The sequence below is a fragment of the Balaenoptera musculus genome, chromosome 15 (assembly GCF_009873245.2).
Source record: "Balaenoptera musculus isolate JJ_BM4_2016_0621 chromosome 15, mBalMus1.pri.v3, whole genome shotgun sequence".
Lineage (NCBI taxonomy): Eukaryota > Metazoa > Chordata > Mammalia > Artiodactyla > Balaenopteridae > Balaenoptera > Balaenoptera musculus.
In genome coordinates this window covers 48,709,656-48,731,688 of record NC_045799.1, presented here as the reverse complement: position 1 = coordinate 48,731,688, position 22,033 = coordinate 48,709,656, and the positions used below count along the sequence as shown (strand labels likewise).

Below are 22,033 nucleotides of genomic sequence, written 5' to 3'. Positions count from 1 at the left end.
TGCATGCTTTGGCTGGAAAGGGCAAGAAGGGTGGCCAGTCGCTCTAGTGAAAGGTCAGCAATGTGGAAGAAGGGGCACTGTCTCTCCGGAGATGTGCCCCCTCCCCGGGTCGGAGCAGGTCCTCAGGGTTTTCTTGGACATCTCAGCAGCTGCCAAGGCTGTAGGGAAGCCCCAGTGCAGCCATCATCAGGGCCCTGGCTTAAGCCCCACCCCACACAGGTTAACCTGGGATTGTCCCTCCAGCCTTGCTTGTCCAGCGTATCAGTTATCTATTGCCAAATAATGCCACATAACAAATCATCCCAGAAGTAGTAGCTTAAAGCAATAAGCACTGATATCGCTCACAAGTCTGTAGGTCAGCGGGACAGTTCTGTTGATCTGACTCGTCCCTGCATCCAGGGTTGGCTGGCAGGGAGGCTGGGGGCTGGCTGGCTTAGGATGGCCTCTCTCACATGTCTGGGGGACAGCTGGCTGTCAGCTTGGGTGACAGGCATGAGGGGTTACAGTCTCTCACCATCCAATGGGCCAGCCTGGGCTTGTCCACATGGCACCAGGGCAGTTTCAGGAGAAAGGGCAGCTGTGGTCCTCTTGAGGGCCAGGGCCATCACTTCCACCACATTCGTTTGTCCAAAGCAAGTCACGAGGCCAGCCAGACTCAAGGTAGGGGAAATGTGCTACCCCTCTTCATGAAGGAGCAAGAAAATCACACTGCCAAGGGCATGGGCCCAGGAGAACAGTAGATCGAGGCCGTTCTGGCAACGTGACACCCCTGACTCCTGTCACTTGCCCCACGATGACCTTCGTCAGAAGGAGGCCATTAATTAGTTAAAGCACAAAGTTACGGGCTTGTTTCTATAGAACCAGAGAGCACTCACTAACCCTAGTCAGCGGTTCAGGTCTCCCAGGGGCCAGACGATGAGTCCACACAAGTGTTGGATCTTCACCAAAAATCAGTCTTCTTGCCCTTCCCGTGGAGCACTGTTCAGTAATCTATTTTTTCAATTACTTTCATTCTGAATATGTTGAAGACGTTTTAAAAGGTTATAAATTACTCAGATTTTGTTAGATAACATCTTTTTGGCCAAATCCCACTCTTTTGTGAGCTCATCAGACTTCTCACCTGGACTGTTTTATTCAATCAGCCAATCAATAAACATTTACTGAATTTCAAAAAAAAAAGGAGGCCAATCAAGCCACAGAGATTTGTCCCTCCTCCTCACACCCACAGCTATTTCCACTTCTGACAGACTCATGTTTTACTCTAGAGACAAAGGGAAGCTACTGGATGTGCTTGAGAGAGCAAAGGGACCAGATGAACATGGACTTGGAAAAGGATTCTCCTGATATTCAGGGGAGCAAGCTCGCTCTCTGAGATGATCAGGAAAACAGGACTGAAGGGAAGGCACTCAAGGCCGTGGCGACAGAGCTGACAGAGGCCCAGGGGTGCGAAGAGGCCTGGTGTCACCAACAATTACAGGGAGCCACTACCCGCTTATAATTAGTGTCGCCTAGTTTAGCAATGAAATGTTTTTTCCCATATGTTCCTCTGGAGGGACCACGACGGTCATCTCCCCACTTAAAGGCCAAAATTAAGGATATGGAAGCATTCAGTGTCTTTAATCTGCTCAAGGAAGTTCGCGCGATTTTGTCCTCCAGCCTTTCGTGAGCAATTTTAGGGCAGAGAAGGTCTGTCACAGGGTGGGAGGGTGATGGGTGGTCCAGTAGCTGACCCTAGGTCTCAGACCTGGCCCAGATCCTCGGATACTCAGCTTTGACATCTGTGAAATGCAGCAGTACCTACTCCCGCGAGGGGTAAAGGGGGTGCGACAAGAAAAGCACCGATTGTGGTCCCTGGTGAGGAACGACTGCCCCGTCCACAGCAGGTGCTGTTGGTCCTCCTCGCTCCTCAGAGCGGGGCTCCCCCTCCACCAGCATAACGTGTGCTTCACAGATGTCGGTCACAGCATCGACTGTTCCAGGCAAGGCCTCGGAAAGGAGAGCCTGGCAGGGCTGATTATTAAATAATAAGGAAATTAGTGCTCACTCGAATTAGATGTGGCACTGCTTTTTAAACTTTTATTCAAATACTTATTTGTTCAGCATGAACCAAACAGCAAGGGAGCCAGCCAAATTTAATCAGTGTCTGCACAAGTTCCATTTTTAAATATATATGTGTGTATATATAAAGTATATGCATGTCCTCTTAATACAGCGTGTATTTTATATATTTAAATATCTAATATGTGGATTATATATAATGTATAAGTATATATACATATGAATATAGAAGTATATAATTACAAATACATAAGTAGATGTAAGTACAACTCTGTACTTAAATATATACATTTAAAGTCTACATACGGATCAATATAAAATGTGTATGTATATATTTCACTTTATATAGATACATGTGTATATACTTCCATGCTGTTTTTCAGAATTTTATTTACCATTTTCTTCAGCACTGAGAATAAGATGGGGGCCATGAAAGCCACGTCCATGGTAGTTTCTCCCATCAAGTTAAACCATAACTAAGTCCCTTCTCAAAAATCTCAAATGAGATCTACCAAAAACTTACAGGCAAGAAGACAGGGGTTTTGCCTGTCAGTTTTTGGTAGATACTCAGTCGGCACGTGGGCTCTTCACAGAGCTTTGACCACAGGGCTGGCCTCTGCAGTCACAGCGAGGTCTCCTCGGACACCGCATACAGATTTCATTCTTGTTCCAAAGGGAATTTTGAGTCCATGAGATGTGTAGCCTTCATGGAGGCAGGATTCACTTTTGCTCATATAGAGAAAGAAAATATGTGTGTATACTTTCAGTCCTCCGATGTGATTTTTTAAGGGTGGGTGCGAGCTTTGCTTGCCCCAAGAGAATGTGGCAAAGAGTCTACACTGCAGAAATCAGGACTTCTTGGGCTACGCAGCCAAGAAGTCCCCTTCCCCACATCCCTTCCTGCACCCGCCCTGTGAATAGTGAGGGGGAAGCCAGTCCTCACCACCATCCCCTCTGCAGGCCAGCTGACACTTTTGCAGCCGACTTCGTATTTAGCTGCCTCATGGGCCATTAGGATGGACTTTCAGGTTGGGGCTGGCCATTTCCAGTGATGTGTACATTGGACCACTCCTCCTCTTGAATGCTGTTTGGGGTTAAAACATGGCATTCTGATTGACTTCGAGCTTATGCAGGGTTCAGTTCCCCGTTGCCGTTTAACAAACGGCCCCGAAACCAAGTGGCTTAAAAGAGAATATTTACTAGCTCACAATCCTGCAACTTAGGTGGGCACCTGTCTCTCTCCATGTGCTGCTGACGGGGTAACCTGGCAGGGTCTGGGGGAGGGAGGCCTCCAGGGGCCTCACCTGAGGTGTTGGAACAACGGGGGCTGCCCAGCTGCACTGCCCGCATGGCCTCAGCTGTAGCCCAAGCTCCTCTGTACGGACCCTGGCCCAGAGGACAGAGGGCATCCTCTCGCTGCCTCCCATGGGTCCAAGCCAGCCACCAGGCCGCCCCAGTTCAAGGGGAGAGCCGTTTGGATTCCTTTGGTGGAACGGAAAAGGGAGCAAAAGGGAAAAAGTTAATGAAATTCCAGTGTCTATTGCAGAGAACATTCTGGAACATAAGCCCTGAGAAGGCCTTGCTCAGAATTGTAAGACCGGCAAACTTCAGAAAGATTATCTAATAGATGCCTGGGATTCTTAATCTGGTCGGCCTCAAACTTTCTGTGGACCCCTCGAAATTGAATGCAAACAGTTGCCAGTGTGTGTTTATTTGGTTCCAGAGGAAGGTGGGGGATGTGTAGCATTCAGTATGTCCTAGAGGAGGCTATAATCCAAAAAGGCAAATAACTTTTATCCCACAACTGACAGGCAGCATTCATTACCTGCCTGTGGACAGAACCAGCCTTGAAAATAAACACCAGCCCACAATTCTAGCACTTCAAAAAAAAAAAAAATCAGCTGTTTTGACCAGCACCAACCTGTCTTAGATTGTGTCTCCTTTTCACAGAAAGCCTATAACTGTTTTCCGCAGTAAGACACTTCGAATTTTAAAGTAAAGATCACCTCTCAAGGTTGAAAATGTTCTGAGAGGACTCTTCATGGTAGAAAGAAGCCAAGGTCAGGAAGGGCAGCTGGGAATTGGAAGGGGTCGAAAGGAGAGACACAGATGGAAAATCCAGGGGCCTGGGCTGGAGAACATTCTGGAACATAAGCCCTGAGAAGGCCTTGCTCAGAATTGTAAGACCGGCAAACTTCAGAAAGATTATCTAATAGATGCCTGGGATTCTTAATCTGGTCGGCCTCAAACTTTCTGTGGACCCCTCGAAATTGAATGCAAACAGTTGCCAGTGTGTGTTTATTTGGTTCCAGAGGAAGGTGGGGGATGTGTAGCATTCAGTATGTCCTAAAGGAGGCTATAATCCAAAAAGGCAAATAACTTTTATCCCACAACTGACAGGCAGCATTCATTACCTGCCTATGGACAGAACCAGCCTTGAAAATAAACACCAGCCCACAATTCTAGCGCTTCAAAAAAAAAAAAAAATCAGCTGTTTTGACCAGCACCAACCTGTCTTAGATTGTGTCTCCTTTTCACAGAAAGCCTATAACTGTTTTCCGCAGTAAGACACTTCGAATTTTAAAGTAAAGATCACCTCTCAAGGTTGAAAATGTTCTGAGAGGACTCTTCATGGTAGAAAGAAGCCAAGGTCAGGAAGGGCAGCTGGGAATTGGAAGGGGTCGAAAGGAGAGACACAGATGGAAAATCCAGGGGCCTGGGCTGGCTCCGGGCTAACTGAACCATTGAAAAGAACCATAGATAGAGTTTAAGGGATCTTCTCCAAGTCATTTGACCCTGTATCTGACTTGTCTTTACTGTTCTCTGCAGCCATGGAACCCGATGCGCCGGGGAAGTTTCTGCAGTCGCCAACAACAACATCTGCGGGGTCGGAGTGGCCTACGGCTCCAAGGTCGCAGGTAGGCTGTCCCTGGCAAACAACCCCAGGAGGCATCACACTCGGGTCTCGGGCCTGGCCACGGCGCGGCGAAGATTCCCAGTGGAGCCGGAGGGCGGGGACTGGTACATTTAGCAAGAGTGAAAAACACTTTTTTAACTTAGCCTATATGGCAAGATCAATAAACTTTAAAAATTTTTAAGGTGCACAGATCATGAGCACACAGGTCAATGAAGTTTCACAAACTGACCACATCCATGTAACCATCAAGAAACAAAACACGACCAGCACCCCAAAGCCCTCCTTGTGTCCCCTCTCAGTTACTGCCCATGCACACAAGAACAGTCATGACCCTGATTTCTAACAGCAAATGTCAGTTATTCCCAGTTTTTAAACTTTATATAAATGGAATTGTACTGTGTGTACTCTTTGTGTGTCAGTAGCCATAACATCTTTTTTTTTTTTAATTGGAGTAGAGTTGATTTACAATGTTGTGTTAGTTTCTGGTGTACAGCAAAGTAATTCAGTTATACATATATACGTGTGTGTGTGTGTGTATAGATATTCCTTTTCATATTCTTTTCCATTATCGTTTATCACAGGATATTGAATATAGCTCCCTGTGCTGTACAGTAGGACCTTGTTGTTTATCTATTCTATATATACTAGTTTGCATCTGCTAATCCCAAACTCCCAATCCAACACTCCCTCACCCGCCCTCCCCCTTGGCAACCACAAGTCTGTTCTCTATGTCTGTGAGTCTGTTTCCATTTCTTAGATAAGTTCATTTGTGTCATATTTTAGATTCCACATGTAAGTGATATCATATGGTATTTGTCTTTCTCTTTCTGACTTACTTCACTTAGTATAATACTCTCCAGGTCCATCCATGTTACCTCGAATGGCATTTTTTCATTCTTTTCATGGCTGAGTAGTATTCCATTGTATATATGTACCACATCTTCTTTATCCTTTAATCTGTAGATGGACATTTAGGTTGTTTCCATGTCTTGGCTATTGTGAATAGTGCCGCTATGAACGCAGGGGTGCATATGTCTTTTCAAATTATAGTTTTGTCTGGATATGTGCCCAGGAGTGGGATTTCTGGTTCATATGGCAACTCTAGTTTTAGTTTTCTGAGGAACCTCCATACTGTTTCCATAATGGCTGCACCAATTTACATTCCCACCAACAGTTAAGAGGGTTCCCTATCTTTTCGAATTATAGTTTTGTCCAAGTATCCATAACATTTTAATAGGAATCAAATAAAGATGGTAGAATATAAGGAGGTGTGTACAAATTATTGTAAACATACTCAGAACTCTTCCAAATGTTTTTGGTGGGGTTTTTTGTATGTTTGTTTGTTTGCACAATGCCTCTCATCTTTAAGGGAAAATATTCTACCTAGAACCTTTTTATTAAGTTCCACCGGAAAGATATTTAACAAATTCCTCTTTATGGGCCTTTAGAAACAAGGGTGGCTGGTCACCAGAAATTTAGAAACCAACACCTCCCCCCGCAAAAAAAAATAGAGAGAGAGAGAAAGGGAGAGAGAAAATGAGAGAAAGGGGTTCATAAGCTTTCAACAAGATGCTGGAGAATGGAGTGGCTCCTGGCTCATTCCCAGTTTTGCATCAAATTTGGTTCTTAATTTATTCAGGCTGAGTCATCCAACCTTGCTTTTCTTTTTTTTTACAACTGTCTTGATATTTTTTTCCTGGTGATTTAATGGAACCATAAACATACTTTGTGCTGACACTTGCATTTCCAGGGACCTAAATAAAGCAAGAGCAACCTATACAAACCCACCATTAACCTCTTTCAACACTGTCTGCTAAGAGGTTTGCCTGAGCTGGGTGCTGAATTCCTCAAACGAATACATCCAGAGGGTTCTGAAATGTAACTGGGGTGGCTTTGCCCCTTGGCTTTCATCTCTCTGTATTCTGTGTGCCTCCAAAATGCTGGCAACAGAATGTCAGAAGACATTATGAGCTCAGGGGAAAGAATATCACCTGATTAATATTTTATAAGCCAGGCTCACACTCTGGGTGCTATCTGAGTGGGGGGTTCCCTGTTCGCAGGGCAGAGTGGAGGCAACTGAAAATGTCAAATGTGGATTTCTCATTCACAATGACGGTCTTCAAAAGAGTTTTGAAGTTTCTGCATGCCCAAAGTAACTGGGTTTTTGAACAAGGGCTCCTCAGAACAACTGCCTGCAACAGTGAAGAGTTGGGATTAGCTCATGGCGTTTGGGGGTCCGCTGGGGTCTTTTTCTCCATCTGCTTCTTCTTTTTCTCTCTTGTAATTTGCACTCTGAAAACATCTAAGCTGCTTATGAAATGTACCTGATTCTCCTGCTCCCTTTGTTTGAATTCCCTAAAAGCAAACCTGAAGCAAGGATCTGGGTGCAAGGAGTTTCTTTGGGAGGTGACCCTGGGAAACCAGTGAGGGAAAGAGAGGGGAAGATGGTGGGAAGAGGGACCAACAGAGGGTGTGTAGATGAGCTGGTCGCTCCCTAACTGGGGCTCTGGGGGGCTGTTGCCCCCTGAGAGGAGGAGGCTGGGAGTTTATCCACCAACTCCCATCCCTCATTGGTGGGGGGTGGGGTGGGGGTGGGGGGCGAGACCTCAGCCACGAGCACCTGGCCTGTCCAGCCTGCAGCTCCACCCCCAAGGCAGAGGACACGCCCCAGGCAAGCCCCTCGTTGGGGTCGGCAGATCCAGGCAGGGTGTGACAGCCTCTGACTCACCCCTGATGCCAAAGGCGAGCGAATGCAGCCCGATACCTCAAAGACACGACCCGACCCGTGTCCGTGAACCCCGATAGCTCACAGGTCTCAAGGCAAGGCTCTGAGGATCCAGGAGCCAAGCCCAGAGCCGGGGGGAGGCAGGCCCAGCTCCACAGAGGCTCTGAGCAAAGGGGCCGCCTTCTTGCGCTCCCTTAACCCCAGCTTGTCTCCTCTGTAGCCACTCTTACGGGTCCTAAGCGCTCATGGGCAGGAAGGTCCAGTCCCCACCCTGTGCCCGGCACGACATCCAGTGACTCAGGGCTCCCACAGGGGAGCAAAAGGAATTCTTCCTGAGAACGCCCTGGAGAGGTACTCAGGAATCGCAACAGAAGCAGAATTCTTCCTTACAGATTTGGGGGGAACATTTTGTTCATTCTGGCTGGCAATTTCAAAAGTTGGCTGATTTTCCTTTTCTATTGATAAATGGGCCGTACTCTCCGGAGACTTTCCTTTCCCGAGCTTTCTGAGCTGGTGAGGTCTGGAGCGCCATCTGCTGGCAGGCTAATATCACTGCTCGTCTCAAGGTGTTCAGTCACAGGGTAGGGAGGCGATGTCCCAAATGCCCCCTGGATCCCGGGTCTCTTGTCTTCAAAAAAAGGCTAAAGTTAAGGTGCTGCAGAACCTCAGTCCAGAAAAAGAAAGGAAAGTGGAGACGAGATGATAAAATGAGTCCTCTGAAGGGAAACAAGGAAAAAAATCATTGAGCATCTCTTCATCGGCCCGTGAGCCTTTTGGCTTTCTCTTCTACTCATACACTTTCTCATTTTTCCATGGGGGTTCCTGTCTTTTTCCTGTTAATTTGCACATGTTCTTGGTATGTCCCACATATTAGCCCCTGATCAGTTTTAATCAGTACAAGGATCTTCTCCCAAACTTTCACATGAGGCCATTAGTCCACCTGGATTCCACCTCTGTATGTCATGCAGCTGGGGATCAAGTTTTAGTTTTCTCCAAATAGTGAGCAAACATCCCCAATACCATCTATTTAATAATCCATCCCGTCCCTTTGATTTGTGGTGCCACCTTCATTGTATATTAAGTTCCCATACACATGTGGTTAGTCTCTGTGTAAATATAATTTAGAGGAAACTTCCTAGCAACTGTGAATCAGGAAGTGTAGCCATGCTCCTTCCTCTACTGGGCCTCTGTATGTGCTCTCCCTCTGCCCAGAACACCTGCCCCCTACGGCCCACCTGGCCACCACTTCTTCATCCTGCAGCAAGCGGGTCCCCACGGCATCCTCCAACATCATTGCCCAGGCCAGTCCCCATCCACAGATAAAGATGCTGAATCTTCTCTTCCCAGCACTAATACTGTCAGTTATCGCAAATTCTTGTGCCTGGTTCTTCGATCAGTATCATTCTCCGCAGGCAGACAACAGTGTCCACAAAGACAGGAGCCATGTCTGTTTACTCTCCCCTCCGCACCCACAGCAGGGTCTGGCACACAGAGGGTGCTGAAACCCTATTTGCTGAGTGACAGAAAGCAAGGAAGCAATAAAGAGAAGGAAGCGTCAGTGGATAAACCCATGATAATCAGTAGAGATTAGTCACTGAATAAAAGAATCGGTGGATGAATGGAGTTGAGGGATTAAGGGCATACAGATCTTAAGTACCCAAAGCTGATGGAATTTCTACCAGGTATCTCCCCTTCTACCAGCACCGTCTCACCTTTGCTACTTTATCCCAATCAAATTAGTTCCAAGGAGACCTGGGCCTTCTCATCACCCACTTCCCCTCCCCAGCAAGGGCACACTGGGAATGTCCACCAGCAGTGAAGACAGGCAGGGGACCCCTTTGCATCAACACCCTAGGCCACTCCAGGCCAACGAGCATCACGGCCATCCAACCACTGTATGTCATCTGGATGCTGGAAATAGAGCGTGTGAATTCCCAGCGGCTCATCTTTTCCACTTACCCGTCAGAATCTCAAAATCTTGGGCCCCAAAGAGGGTCTAAAGTTCCCTGAGTCCGAACACCCACTGACATTTGCATGTTGATAACACCAATAACAGTAGCAATAATAATAATAACATCTCGTCGCTTCCAATGTGTCTGGCACGATGCAAAACCCTTTACTCACTTAACCCTCTTTACAGCCTTATCATACATTATTATATATTTTATAAAGAGAACATATTTATTATATATTATTATCCCTCTTTTATAGAGAACGAAACTGAACATGGGGCCACACAGCTAGTAAATTGTAAAACAATTTAGCACCCAGTGCAGCCTGGGTCCCTGCACTAAAATGCTTGAAGAGCTTCTCTTTCTTTCTTTCTTTCTTTCTTTCTTTATTTATTTATTTTTGGCTGTGTTGGGTCTTCGTTGCTGTGCGCGGGCTTTCTCTAGTTGCAGTGAGCGGGGGCTACTCTTTGTTGCAGTGTGCAGGCTTCTCACTGCGGTGGCTTCTCTTGTTGCAGAGCACGGGCTCTGGGCACGCAGGCTTCAGTAGCTATGGCACGCAGGCTCAGTAGTCGTGGCGCACGGGTTTAGTTGCTCTGCGGCACGTGGGATCTTCCTGGACCAGGGCTCGAAACTGTGTCCCCTGCACTGGCGGGCAGATTTTTAACCACTGTGCCGCCAGGGAAGTCCCAAACGGCTTCTCTTTTCCTGCTCTCCTGATGTAGCCTGGACCCAGCCTGGAACTGCATGCCTCCAGTGACGGGAAACTCACTCCCTCACAACAAAGTCTGTTCCGCCTTTGGACATGGGTAACTCTAGAAACTTCTTCCTTAAGATGAGCTCTCTCTTTGATTTCTGTTGCCTGTTTCCATGAGCACAGCTGTTACCACTTCTTCTAGCTAACACATGGCAAGGAGAGAGGAAAATTCCAATTAGTCTGGCTCCCAAAGAGTAAATGCTCTGTAACACGCAGACCTGTACATCTGGGCTGTCCCAAAGTCTTGGTGCTGTCTCAAAGCTTTAATAACTTCAGAACTTTTTGAAAGTTTAATTACTTACATTTCCTTATCCACTTATTTATATGTTTTGAAGAGAAAGGTTAATTTCCATTTTTTATTTTAAACATGCCTTTATTAAAGTAACTCTTTAAGACAACCTAATTCTTTTCTTAGTTTTAATTTTTAAATCAATGTTTGGCATCTTTAGCCAAAGGGACTGAGACAAAAAATCGAAATTGGAAGTGTATTATTCAAAATTCACAAAACCAAATAAATGGACAACCAATATAAATAATGAACACTTCAAATGATGTTTCTTGCAAATTTGTCAGATTTATACCTCTGAGAGTATGAAAAAGGCTCGAAATGCATCATGCCTTTTGGGAGATGCTGTCTCTTGCCTTCAGTCCCTTCCAGGACTCAGGAGTTGCAGCCGGGTGCCCACCGTGTGCCGGTCCTGCTGGGGGGCAGGGATGCAGCAGTGAGCCAGCAGACAAGACACCTGCCCTCACACAGCTTCGAGTCTAAAGGGAGACCCAGACAAGGAGCAAACAAGCACGACAGTATCAGATCATGATTGCTGGTTGCCGGGGCACGGCAAGGGACTTGAGGGCAGGTTCTACAGCATCACACCTGGGCTTCTGCAGAGCCCCTCAGAGCAGCCCCAGGCCGGGGCCAGGCCAGGTGGCATTGGCCTTACCTGCCTTCCTCTGAAGGCAGAGCAGATAGACTTATGCATCTGCTGACGAGCGCTCCCTTGAGCAAAGATTCTAAAAAGAGTTTGAAAACCACACTGTAGACCGTTATCAAAGTACCCTGAAATTTCTCTACCAGCGATGAATTGCTTCCACATATTTGGCCAATAAAACTCCTAATAGCCCAGTGAGTTTGTACATATTTTATCTGAGTTTTTAAATAAAGTAGTAAAAATCGCTTGTTGGCACAATGATTAACATGTTTCCAGATCCTTAAGACCTAGACCAGCATGCATCAGCTCCTTAGCCTGCAGATGAATATTAGTGAACACAAAAGTGGCGATTATCGACACTGAGGTGTGGGGACAGATGTAGCACTTCCTGGTGTCCGTACAAGCTCACCTTTTGTAACAGGAGGAGAGGCAGAGGATTTAGCTCAAATCCCTGGGCTGTGCAGCCCCTAGAGCCCAGGGCTGCAAGCAAGCAGTGCAGCAGGCGTGAGGCTCAGGTTCTAAAAGGCAGGAGGGACTCACAGATTCACTGCTGGTCATGAATGCGGTGCTCAGGCCGGCGGGAGGGCAGGGGACAGAAATGCTTGATGTGCAGGCTCTCCTGCCATCACCTCGCCGCAGCCAGCAGAGCATTGTGCAAACGTGAGGATGCTGAGTCCTGGTTCCCTGGGCTTCCCGCTCTCCCTCTGCCTCTCACTCTCACCCTCTTGCCTTCCCATCTTTCTTGCTCTCTCTCTCCCCCCTCCCCGCCCCCCTAGACTATCCAGGGACAGAGTCCCTCCCTAAAAACCCTTGGGTCACCCTGAGCCTGGGTCTTGGCTGCTAATTGGGCAGTTGCCTGCAAAAATTAATACTGTATCTCATTCAATTCATGCATGCCTCACTCCCTCCGAGCTTAATGAGATTCAAAGAATGCCGGGGGCCTGGCCCCTGAATGTGAATGAGAGCCCTCCTCCCAGCCTGTGGCCGCCCCTGCCTCCCTAGATGCTGAACAGTCAGAAGATTAATACACAACAGCTCTGATGTTCTGGGCGGCACAAAGGGAGCCAGGGCGGGATGAAGAGGGAGAGAGGCAGAGAGACAGGACCTGCAAAGAGAGAGGGCAAAGGGCACCAGCTGGTGACAAAATGCAAGGTCGCCACTGTTTGGCACGTGGGACAGTCCGGGCGCACTTTGGCCGGAGTTGAACTTCTCCCTCTTTCCAGTGGAGGCAGGCTATTCAGTGCTGGTCATCTGGGCACCGGATGAGTTCAAGACCATCTGAGTTTCCTCCTTGCAGACAAGTGAATACCCGCCTCTCTGCGACATTTCCAGTCCACAAAGTGGACACGACGTGTGAGAAGAAGCTGTGCTCTTCAGTTTATTGTGTAAGCTGTTGGCCACCTTTGTTAAACAGACTTTTTAAATGAGCAAAATATAGGTGGGCCAAAAGCGAAATGTGGAGTTTTAGATTGCCTATCCCTAATGAAATGAACCATAAAACTTAGCTTCTGGAAAGTTGAAACCAAAGACTATGCTTATGCTGTAGGAGCTTTCTCCAGGAGAAAGGATATTAACTAATAATTAGACTCGTTGGCAAAAACGGTGACCTGATTTATGAGTAGAGGATGGAAAGTCTGGACCTGTTATCTCTGCTAGGGAAAAAAAATCAACCCAATTAGGTAATAATATCATGCATTTATTCACCAAATATTTATCAAGCTTAAGATAAATTCCAGGGGCTTCCCTGGTGGCGCAGTGGTTGAGAATCTGCCTGCCAATGCAGGGGACACGGGTTCGAGCCCTGGTCTGGGAAGATCCCACATGCCACGGAGCAACTGGGCCCGTGAGCCACAATTACTGAGCCTGCGCGTCTGGAGCCTGTGCTCCGCAACAAGAGAGGCCGCGATGGTGAGAGGCCCGCGCACCGCGATGAAGAGTGGTCCCCACTTGCCGCAACTAGAGAAAGCCCTCACACAGAAACGAAGACTCAACACAGTTATAAATAAATAAATAAAAGAACGTATTTTTTAAAAAATTAAAAAAAAAAAAAAAAAAAAAAAAAAAAAAAAAAAAAAAAAAGATAAATTCCAAACACCATGCTGATGCCCAGGGACATAGAAGTACACAGAATAGACACGTGCCCTGTACACAAAGAACTTGCTGTCTGGTGGTAAATGAAACACACAAATAAACAATTGTAAGAGAAGGCTGACAGTGCAGTGCAAACAGAGGGCCTGCAGAGCTGGACCCAGAAAGACTTCGGGGGGAAAGGCCTACTGAACTCACAGGTTAGACAGGAGGAGGGTGAGCGCTGGGGAACTTTGCAGTGCAAGCGCAAGGGATGGGCCATGCGACGTGGGAGGAGGAAAGAGAACCTTAAGAGAAAAGACAATTTTGTGTCAATTTCATGGGCCCTGTAAGAGCCTGAATCTTCCTTCTTTATTTTTTTTTTTCTGGAAAAATGTTTATCTCAGAATTAACAAAACATGCATGTAAAAGCATTAACTTTATACACCCAATGTCCCAATTACCTAAACAGTCATTCTCATGTCAGGTTGCACTTCAAAACCGCCTTAGATCAATACCTGCTTAGGCCCTGTGCAAATATTCAGAAACTCCAGGGACCGGGGAGAAGCGGCCCAGGCACAGTATTTAGGAAATGCTCTCCAAATGACCCTATGATTGGGAACTGCTTTAAGATATACAAGCCTATTACCTGCAACTAGAAAAGAAAAATCAAGATGCGAAGGCAGTCCTATAACTTTATTCGACAATCAGCAGTTAGGTCTCATCCACCTGAACTGTCTGTAGATTTTGGGTTTTTTGTTTTTTTTTTTACTTTATTTTTGGCTGCGTTGGGTCTTCGTTGCTGGGCACAGGCTTTCTCTTGTTGCGGCGAGCGGGGGCTACTCTTCGTTGCAGTGTGTGGGCTTCTCATTGCAGTGGCTTCTCTTGTTGCGGACCACAGGCTCTGGGCGCGCAGGCTTCAGTAGTTGTGGCGCGTGGGCTTAGTTGCTCCATGGCATGTGGGATCTTCCCGGACCAGGGCTCGAACCCGTGTCCCCTGCATTGGCAGGCGGATTCTTAACCACTGCGCCACCAGGGAAGTCCCTGTCTGTAGATTTTTGAAAGTGGTGACAGGTACATAGGTAACCAATGTATATGAATCTTCCTTCTTTAAGTTGGTGTGCACACCACATTAGGCGATGCTTGTGTAATAATGCCCTTTGACCACTGGGGACAAGTAAGAAGGGCCAGAAGCCAGGCTCTGACTATGTACAGCCCAGCCCTTCGTTTCAAAACTCCTGTGGATGGAAAGACTTAGGTCAGCTTCAGCAGCACTCTAGGTCCCTTGCTACGAAATAGCGTATCAGGCAGAGAACAATCTTGGCCCCAGACAGCAATGTTTTGAGGGTAATGATGAAGGAACAAATGCCCTTCCCATTGGCTGCTGCTGAGTGAACCCTGGACAGGCTTTTTCTAGACAGCCCAAGGGTGATGTGAACCGTGGATGCCACAGGCCTGGGCTCCTCCTGAGTCCCTGTACACACAGTCACACAATCAGAGAAAAGTTCCCAGCGAGAAGTCACTCCTACAAGGCATCAGAGTAGCACAAACTTTACAAAGGTGGCCTAGGGGAGAAGGAGGAGGGGGTGTATCTTGCACCCCACTGCAAATATATTTTAGAATGACCCCTTCAACATTTCTGTCCCCCCCGCCAAAGCCCCTTCTCAGCTACGATGCAAATGAGAGTTCCTTCCCTGCCCCTCCCCCTTGCACTGTCCTGCCCCTCCCCCCTGCCCTCTAGAATTGTTCCTTAAATATCTAAGAGCAATCGCCTCCCCACACTGTCATGCCCAGTAGCTTTATTTCTCCTCTGAAACGTGTCCCCCATCAACCCCCCAGTCCCTGGAAGCCAAGCTTCTCCTTAGAAACAGACCACATTAGGAATTCTAGCAACTTTTGTGAGGGGGATAAAATTGTCTTCAAATAGTTGCATAAGGAAAGGAGTGGGTGGGGTCCAAAGGGATGGAGTGGATCGGTCAGTGCACCTGCCTGATCCTCTGATCACACACACACAGCGTGAGGCTGGATTCAGGATCGCCCGGCTGAGCCCAGGGCACCAGGAAAGCAGACCTCAACCACACCCAGGACCCCAGCCCCCTACCCCACCTTGCCTCCTGTGAACCGGGGACCGGCACCCAGCGCTCCCCGGCCCTCACTGTCCACAGGGATCCGGATGCTGGACCAGCCCTTCATGACGGACATTATCGAGGCCTCTTCCATCAGCCACATGCCTCAGCTGATAGACATTTACAGCGCCAGTTGGGGCCCCACCGACAACGGGAAGACGGTGGACGGGCCCCGGGAGCTCACACTCCAGGCCATGGCGGACGGCGTGAACAAGGTAAGGTCGTTCCTGTGCCAGGAGGCCCTGGGCCACTCCCGGGGAGGAGGGGTACGGGGTGGGGGTGGGCGAGGGGGAGGGGTGACGAGTGGGGGAGGGGCGGAGCGGAGGTGCCGATTGAGCGCAGCGAGGGGCGGGGCGGCGGCGGAGGTGGGGCTGTTACTCTGTGCCTTAGCTCAGGTCCTTCGAGAAATGGACCCCAAATCGGGTTAGAGGTCCAGACTTATTGGAGGGGGCGCCTGTGAAGGACAAAGGCGAGGGGGCGGGGGCCCTTCGGAGGGCGACGCTATCCTGGCCCCTGCGAAGGGAGGGGGGAAGGAGGGTCCCACAGGGAGCTTCACTAGCACCCCACCGTGCAGGCGTGGCTGGGAGCAGCCCTGGGAGCGGGGTCTCCGCGCAAACCGGGTGTCTTCAGAGCACAGCAGGGGAGCTGCGTCCAGATGTTCCCGTGGGGGAGTCAGCGCGCGTTTTCGTGGCTGCCCATCCCTGGGATTAGTCCGGGAATGGACAGAGCCAAGGAGCAGGGACCAAAGCAGCACCTCAAAGGGAGGCAGCCGGGAGCCGTGGGTCACTGTGCGGGTGAGCGGCCCGTGGGGAGCGGAAAGAGGTGGCCTCTGCGATCCCAGGGCAGAGTCCCCCTACAAACCACAGCCAGGCCAGAGTCTCCCTGGGTTCAGGTCCCAGGTCCGCTGTTCAGGGTCTGCGTGTCTATCCGCAGTGACCTGACCTCACTGCGCCTCCGTTTTCCTGCCTGTAAAATGGTGATAACGGTGCATTTCTCCTGGGGTCGCTGTGAGGTGTGAGATGGACATGCAAGCGCTGGCCCTGGGAGGCCCCACAAACGGCTGGTGTTTGCCTGGGTCGTTAGGGACTCTCAACCAGCCGCCCCAGAACTTTGAGGCATAATGCACAGTGTTTCACTAGGCTTGTGGACTCTGTGGTCCAAGAATTCAGATGGGAACGGTGGGGATGGCCTGTCCCCGCTCCACAATTGCTGGGCCTCAGCTGGAAGGCTGGGGACTTGAATCTCCAGGCTGGTGTGTGTTTGCAGGCCCCTGCGAGGGGCTGAATTACTGGCCGTTGGTGCCACGGCACCACCTCCTCGGGGCACTTAGTCACTTTGTCTTAGTCTTTTCCCAGGATTGGACTTTCCATCAGGTTGATGCGATGCCCTGTCCCTGCCCTCAGCCCGTCTGAGACAGCCACAAAGATCCCTGACATTGGAATGGCACAGTGCAGTTTACAGAGGGGGGGGGGGGTCACCAATAGGATGGCGGGGGAGGGGCAGGAGGTAGTGCTGCTACCCCATTTCAATGCCCAGACCCTTAGGAGTTTATAGGGTGAGACTTCTGACAGACAGACAGCTATTTCCTTATTGCATTATTCGCGGTGTGGCTGGAGAGAGACGGTTGCACATCCAGGCCCGGGACCAGGTGACAGTGACAGCACATGCCCAGGGGGACACCTGGCAGATGCCCCCCTTCCCCATCAGACACGGATTTTCACTGAGAAGCATTTTTTGACACCTGAGACCAAAAGAGAGCCAGAGAGTAGGTGACATCTGGCCTCTGTCAGAGTTGACAGTGCAGATGGGCTCAGTGCAGTGCATCCCCGGGCGAGTCCTGTCACTCTCCACGAGCTTCTGAACGGCTCCATCACATTTCAAGGCAGGGTACTTCTCTCTTTCCATCTGTAGCGTCCCCTGATGCAACTAAAAAGGCTCTTTCAAGTGTGATTGTTCTGCAAAGCATGCCAAGTACGCCAAAACTTAAGAGAATAATTTGTTATGACTTATCTTCAGCTGACAGCATGTAAATATTTTACAAAGTGGAGTGTGGTGAAAACTACAGTTTCTCATTTGACTTTCCCCCAAGCTGTAGGAAGGATTCTTTCCTTATTTCAAGGTAAAATTTTTTTGGACAGTGTTATAGAATTGTGTGAACAATGAGGTATTATACATGAGCAAAAAAGACTTCCTCTCAGTTATTTCAGCTGACTGGTCAGGTCTAAAGGAAAATGTACCCCTGAAAGGTGATCTCCACCTAAACAAAGGAGTCAGATAATTACCTGTTACACTAAAGAAATTCTTATGCTTGTCTTTGAATTTTAGCATCTTGCAGATAGGTTTTGTTTGACCAACACTGTAATGATAAAAGGGAAGAGGAAGAGGAAACAGAGGATAAGAGAACTTTCCAGGGATGTACCGTCTGCCACAGACCCCACCACTCCCAATCGGGTGACATCTGCTTCTCACATAAACATCACCTACCTGGCTCCTTAGGGATTTGAGTTTGCATCTCCTAAATTTTCTCAGTAAATACTTAACGGAGACAGCAAGCAGCTGGCATGAAGGAAGAGAAGAAGGAAACCTTTCCCCCATTTGTTTATTTCAATTTTTTCCTCTTTATAGTCTACGTGTTGAATTTACAGTTAAGACATTCTTCACATTACATATGGGAATAGGTGACAGACAGAGACCCCTGAATTATGATATATCCTGAAATTGACTTCTTAGTTCAGGATCCCCCAGAAGCAGACCCTGAGGTGAGGGTTGAGTTCAGGTCATTGATTTGGGAGGTAAAGGGAGTGAATGGGGAGGTATAACAGGGAAGAAAGGGATTATTAAAGGATTTGTTATCAAGTCAGCTACTACCGTCAACTGGAGCTTAATCCCACGGGGAAACTGGGAAACCATGCAGAACACACACTGAAGTTATCCCAGCTGGCGGCACGGGAGCTGGCGGAAGAGTCAGTGGTTCAGGTTGTTCCCAAGGGGCGTAAATGTCCCAGCACTTTCAGCCAGGAGGGAGGTGTGCAGGGCAGCCTTCAGCCTCTGGGGAGAAATCCCTTACATGAAGAGACGCCTGTGCTGACATCTGGAAACCCCCAGCGCACAAGAAACCACAAGCTCGAAGGAATACGGGCGACACCCACTACCATCTACCACAATCTCCAGAGTGCAGTTTGGGCAAAGCCTAATCTGAACTTGGAGTCATCCCTCTCTGGGTAATAAAGGACCAATACGGCGATGTGTTTGCTGGTCAGAAAAGGATGTAGCCCTTACAAAGAGATTGATGGAGAACAAAGCCCAGCTGGTATGGGATACGGCATCTTACATCACTCTGACAACCAGAAGAGGAATTCAGAGACCACTAGAGGGTCTTCAAAGTGACAACTGACTCATGAACTTCTTTCCACATCTTAAGGAAATGCACCCAGGGCAACTCTGGCATGTTTTTGGCTGGCTCTGATGACTACACCCCAACCTCTTATTAATCACACCTCAGGGTTGCTACCAGAGGGAACATCTCAGGAATATTTAAAGACAAGGGGACAGAAAATCCTCTGAGGCACAGATGAGACAGAGCATTGATAGTTTATTTCCTGGGCGGGGGATGGGAGGTTGCAAAGGGCTCAAACACAGATCCCAGATCTTGGAGCTGGAATATATTGTGCTAGGGGTCACTTGCAAGACTGGCTCAAAAGCCACCATCCAGGAAGGGGGGTGGGGTGGGGGAAGGCTGCCCAGGGAGACAGTGATTAATCAGGACGGGCGAGGAGGAGCCTGGTGCCCTGCTGAAATTTAATCAGCGCAGTGGGCCTGACACAGCGGCACAAGTGCCGGGGCCTCTGGCGGCAATGATGCCTCCTGCCAAGAAGCTCTCAGGACTCCTCCAGGAGCCCTGACTGGTGCTCTGGAACCAAACGAAGGTTCCCAGCTGCGCAGCGGATGCTGCTGCTTGGAATCTGCGGTTCGGCCTCTGAGACGCCTTTCGTGGTTACAGCCCCTCCTTTCATTTCTGAGAAGGAGAAACGGGGGTAGAAGCTGGCGGGTTTCTGGTGACCCTTCCTAAGAGCTGGCCAGCCCCAGCTGGGGTGGCCAACCGTCCTGGTGGCTCAGGACTTTCCCGGGTTCTGCGCTGAGAGCCCCACTTCCCAGGAAACTACCCAATCCCGGGCAAACCGCGGCAGTTGTCACTCACCTTCTTGATGGTGGTGACCCATCTGCGCCCAGGGAGAAACCCAACCACCAGGTTAAGGGACTGATGTGGACCTAAGCCTTCAACAACCCCCATGACATCAGAAAGGTTCATCACGGCGTGTTTGGATCCTGCTAGAAAGAGACAGGATGGCACAGGAGCCTTACCTCCGAGGTGGATATACGGCAGCACAAGTCAGGGGCAACCGCAGGTGTGGTGAAGCACGGGCTCAAGTGAAGGATTTAAGCAGAGGCTACGTAGTGCCACCCTCCGTTCGGCTTTCTTGGGGATCTGACACCCCACCCACTCCTGCTGAACTCCGTGGAACCCACGGGGGTGCGAGGCAGGCGCTGCGGTCCCCTGGCCCGGGGGTGGCTTCCTGTGTGTCACCAGCTGCCTCTCGCTGCGCCTCTGCCTGAGGACCTGCCGGCCCCACGGGAGGTGCTCCCAGTCCCAGGGCGCGCAGCCCGGACTGTGGGGCAGCCGACGGCGCGCTGTCCTGGGGGCAGGTTCTCGGGGGTCTCCAGAGGCTGGGGGGAGGCTCCTCATCAGCTCACACTTGGTTGGCCCTTCTCCCTCCCCCCACCCCTATGCCCATCTCATGCTCACTTGTGCCTCCTGAGATCGCCCCCCAAGTCCTGGTCTCAGCATCTGTTTTTGAAGGGGCATAAATTGGGACCAACCCCCTCTCCCTGTAGGCGTGACCAGCAGTTCTCTGAGAGTGAGCCCCCGCTCCCACGAGGGGTCCACTCATCTGTCGCCCTTGTTTAAGGCTCTGTGTGACTTCACCACTACCCCCAACATTCCAGGTACAGAAAAGAAGGGAATAAAGAATGAAAACATAAAACAGCTACACATAAATATAATGCAATCACTGATATTGTGCCAGAGAGGGACTTTCTACATGTAAAAGAGGAAATATTTACCCCGCCAAAAAAGAGTAATAAACATTACTCATAAAACCTTTCAAAATTTCTGCAACTCTGGTCATTGTTAAAGCTGATCAATGGATACAGGGAGATTCATTATACTATTCACTCTAGTTTTTGTGACGCTTAACGTTTTTCAAATTAAAAGGTTTTTATTCACACTAAAAAAAAAAAAAGCAAAAAGCAATTCAGTAGGTGGTTAAGTTGTCAAGAGTCAGAATATACATTTAGAGAAAAGTGAAAACAGCAACTGTTCTAATATTATACAAATGGCTACTTGTGGCTTGGGATAAAATTTTCAGGGACTATATTATATTCCCTGAATATATATATTTCAGGGACTATATTAAAAAGATAGAGCTTTTTTTAATGCTGTATCTTTTTTTAATGTTATATCTATATAAACTAAATGGAACCAAACGTGATGAACTGTATCAGTCAGGAGAGGCTACATTATGCTGCAGTAACAAACAGCCCCCAAAGCTCAGGGGCCTGAAAGCACAAAGGTTTATTTCTCAATCAGCTGCTCAGCCATCATGGTCAGTAGAAGGCTCTGCTCACCACAGTCTCCTGGGGATCAGAGCCGACACCTGGAACATTGCTACTCACTGTGCAGAGGGAAAGAAAGAGCTCTGCACAGCTGGCACTGACCGGTAAATGGTTCAGCCAAAGAATGATACCATGTATCTGTCACTCCCACTCACAACTCACTGATTAAAACAGCTTACAAGACCCCACCCAAGCACAAGGGGGCATTATCATGGGCCTAGACAGTGGGCAGCTAGGAATATTTGACAATCAGCACCAACAACTACTACAATGAGCCCAGAAAAACTGCTAGGTGACCAGTGATCTTGTGAGGACAAACACACAAATGTCAAATGTGTTTGTGAATAGGGTGAATAAAATTGTTCCATGAACTGTGAGTACAGAAAAGCAGTGCTTGTAAATCAATACATAGTTTTATATGGTATTTAAATATATATTTGTAAAAAAATAATAGACATAAGTAATAAAGTGGAAATTTTTCTGCAAGTCAAAATGCAAAATACAAAAGAAAAAAGTGGGTAAATATATATATGCAATATAGATGACAAAAACTTTGTTAAGGTCTTTAATATAGAAAGAGCTCTAACAAATCAATAAAAAGGATATCATGAAAGAAAAAATAGGTACAGGACATTATCTTTGGGGGCTTGGTGCTTTACTAAGGTATTCATAAAGCAAGAATACTAATGAGCAGTAAAGGTATAAAAAGATAAGCTCAACTGATAGTGGAAAAAAATATATAACTCAAAACAATGAGGTACCAGTTTTGTCCACCAAGCTGGAAAAACTATTTTTTTAATGATTCTAAATCTTGACCCAGATGGGCTGGATG

At 48.3% G+C, this 22,033-nt stretch overlaps 1 protein-coding gene across 1 annotated transcript in view; it reads left to right on the top strand.

Moving 5' to 3' along the window:
* Positions 1-22,033, top strand: part of PCSK2 (proprotein convertase subtilisin/kexin type 2) — a 215,008-nt gene that overhangs the window by 169,606 nt on the left and 23,369 nt on the right. Inside the window, exons 7-8 of the mRNA XM_036827204.1 lie at positions 4,888-4,976; positions 15,568-15,743. Coding sequence (XP_036683099.1) covers positions 4,888-4,976; positions 15,568-15,743 — 265 coding nt within the window. The remainder of the gene's footprint in view (positions 1-4,887; positions 4,977-15,567; positions 15,744-22,033) is intronic.